The sequence below is a fragment of the Myotis davidii genome, unplaced genomic scaffold (assembly GCF_000327345.1).
Source record: "Myotis davidii unplaced genomic scaffold, ASM32734v1 scaffold327, whole genome shotgun sequence".
NCBI classification, from domain to species: Eukaryota; Metazoa; Chordata; class Mammalia; order Chiroptera; family Vespertilionidae; genus Myotis; species Myotis davidii.
The window spans coordinates 3,472,280-3,475,275 of record NW_006298628.1 but is presented as its reverse complement, the minus strand read 5'-3'; the positions used below and the strand labels follow the sequence as shown (position 1 = coordinate 3,475,275).

The window sequence follows — 2,996 nt, the reverse complement described above, 5'->3', positions numbered from 1 at the left end:
AGTGGGGCGCCCGCCGCCCATCCGCGCGGGGGATCGGAGGCCTGGCCGCCCCACCCGCGCGTCCTCCGAGCCCCTCGCCGCGCTGCTTCCCGAGGGCCCGGGGAGCGAGGTCCTGATGCGCCCCCAGAACTTGTTCTGGGCCCGGGTGCAGGGCGAGGCCCTCACAACCCAGCCCTGGTGTTGGTTCCAGACTCCACCGCCTCGTCGCTGTGAGGTCTGGACAAGGACCCACCCTCTCAGACCCTGAGTTTTCTCACCTGCATAGTGAGGGCAGTGATTCCGTTATCTGATTCCGTTAGAGGGCTCCTGGGAGGGAGGCCATGGGCTGCAGCCCCCTGCACAGGACCGGGGTGGGACACTCAGGAGTGAGCATCTGCTCGTTCGTCGGGGACCCCGAGGTCCTGGCTGACGGGGACAGGCCTGCGCACCCACTTCCCGCCGTCAGGCCTAGAGCCCCGTTAAGACCTGCCTTAGAAGACACCCTCTCTTAGGGCTCCATCGTCTCACTGAAATAATGAGTTTCCTGAATGTCAGATTCAACTCCTGTCACCTCGAAGGACCCAAATACATTCCAAAGCCAAACAGAAAATTATTTTTGGGTTATATGTGGCCTGGGATTCTTCAGGGCTTGGAGCTATCTGGCAGCGATGTCTTAGTCACTCTGGGGGCACGTCTGGGTCTGGCCCTTCCTCGTTACCCCAGAGGCCCTGGCAGATGTCCTGGCAGACTGAGCATACGCACCTCCTTACACACACCTCCTGGGCCCCGAGGCCCCGGGGTGGGGAGTGGATGCTGAACTGGTGGAAGGTGGGCAGGGACGGGGAGGAGAGGGTGGGCACTGGACAGACGGTGCCCAGAGCCCTTCTGCATGCGGCAGTCCTCCCTGCCCTGGGTCCCAGGGAAAGGGCAGGCTGGGATGTGGGGAGCACGGGGGAGGGTTGGGGATCGTAAGTGACTTCCCTCTCTCCCCGCAGCTGCTGATGGAGACAGTGGGCTCTGACATCCGCAGCTGCCCCCTCTGCCAGCTGGGTTTCCCTGTCGGGTATCCGGATGACGCCCTCATCAAACACATTGACTCCCACCTGGAGAACAGCAAGATCTAGGGTGCCTCCCCCAACCACTGGCTGTTTCCCTGCCCTCTCCCGTCACCCCCAAGCACTCACTTTGAATGCTGCATGAATCTTGTGGGGGGCCCCTGCCCCTTGCGACCCCCAGATACCTCCACTAGCTACCGAGTCAACGTGTGTGCCATCTTCCCTGGTCCAGGCGCCACTCAGCCCTGGCTCTTCCCAGGAGGTCAGTCAAGGCTCTCCCCAGCTCCCTGGCTTCCAAGGGGAGATGGGGATCCGGGCTGGGACAGGGAGGGGGGACCCTGCCCCGCCTCTCCCTCTGCCTTTCTGTTCTCAAACACAGTTGGGTCCCAGGAGATGGCTAGTGGTTGGGCCTGGGGGAGAGGGAGGGTATCAAAGGACTCCAGGAGCTCCCTCAGCCCCTCCCCAGACATCCATCTTTCTCAGGCCATGCTCTGCCCGAGGAGCACAGCCTGAGTGGGGTTCCAGAGCCTGCCCTGCGCACTGACACCAGTTCCTCCATCCCATGGCCAGCTCAGGGCAGGTGGCCTGGGCCCCTATTGGGGGAAGGAGACACTTTGATTCTTGCCACTCTCTGCAGGCCAGTCCTGTTCTCCCCCTCTGCCCACCCTGGGGAGCAGGGAGGGTGGGAGAGGAGAGGGAGGACCCTGAAGGACTGGAAGGATCCAGCCTAAAGAGGCTGCCCTGTGGGCCAGGGGTCCCTGCACCATGACCCTCAGGCCAGGGGACTGTCTGTGCCAGCCTTCGAGGCCCGTGCGCTCCCCCTGGAGCCCCCAGCACCGAGGCACAGATGCTTGTGACAGCTGCTCCCCTCCCCTCTTACCCAACTCGAGCCCTGGCACCACAGGTACCCAGGATCCCATGTGTGACTCAGGCTCTGTTAGCTGGGTGGGTGTCATCAGCCCTGCCTCCCAAGCCAGAACCTGAGGATGGGCCCAGGGTGCTGTGGAGATCAAATTCAAAAGAGCTAACCCCTTTCCCACACCCCAGTGACCCACATTCCCTCTGTGAAATCTACCTCAGAGTCGTACCCTCAGAAGGACGGGTAAGCAGGAGGCCAGGGGGTCCCAGGGCTGAGGTGGGGAGCTTCCTACAGCAAGAGCCTGCCACCCACGATGAATCCACCCCCCGCTGCCAGCCTCGCCTGGGTCTCAGCCCCAGGCCCATGGCAGCGGACGCTACTGTCAGTGCATGTACCATTTTGATCCAACTCTTCCAGGCCCCTCCCTCCTCACACGTCTCCCCTCCCTCTCAGCGTGGGGGAGTGAAGGGGTGTGTCAGGCGGGAAAGGGGCCAAGGACTCCAGAGATGGCATTGTACCTTGAGTGTTCCTCCAGGGAGGGGAAGTGGGGACGGGGAATGCAGAGGGGAGGTGGGGGCCCCCCGAGCCCTCTGAACAAGTTGAAAGTCCAAATAAAACTTACCTGTTCCATCTGCGCTCAGTCTGTGCCCTCCATGGCAGGGGTGGGGAGGGACCCAGAGGTCTTGGAAACAGTATCTCACAAACACACCACCATGGAGAGTGGTCATTGGGCAGGCAGGGGATGAGAGAGCACCCATGTCTCAAGGTGGTTCTGGAGGGGTAAGCATGCGAGTGGCCGTAGATGACTTGTGATGAGCTTACTGAGGACAGATCTGGGGTAGCAGAGGGTGTCTTCGTGACAGAGCAGCCACCCCAGCCCTGACAGGTGTCGGGGACTCTTGAATTTCCCTGCCCCGAAGGTCTGGCAGGTGGAGGTCTGCAGCCCTCCCTGAGGGCTCATGTATTCGTAGCAGCTACTTCTTCATCAAATGGTTTCTGCCTTCCAGGAACCAGACTGGGGCCTCAAAGAGGAAGAACATCCGTGTTCCATGTCCTCATGAGTCTGAGAGCAGGGGAAGGGCTGGGCTCCGGGCTGAGAGCTG

General features: G+C 61.7%; 1 protein-coding gene across 1 annotated transcript in view; it reads left to right on the top strand.

The window, feature by feature from the left end:
- Window positions 1-2,527, top strand: part of TBKBP1 (TBK1 binding protein 1) — a 15,258-nt gene extending 12,731 nt beyond the window's left edge. The window contains exon 8 of the mRNA XM_006774271.2: window positions 975-2,527. Coding sequence (XP_006774334.1) covers window positions 975-1,000 — 26 coding nt within the window. The 3' untranslated portion in view covers window positions 1,001-2,527. The remainder of the gene's footprint in view (window positions 1-974) is intronic.
- Window positions 2,528-2,996: the final 469 nt, after the last annotated feature.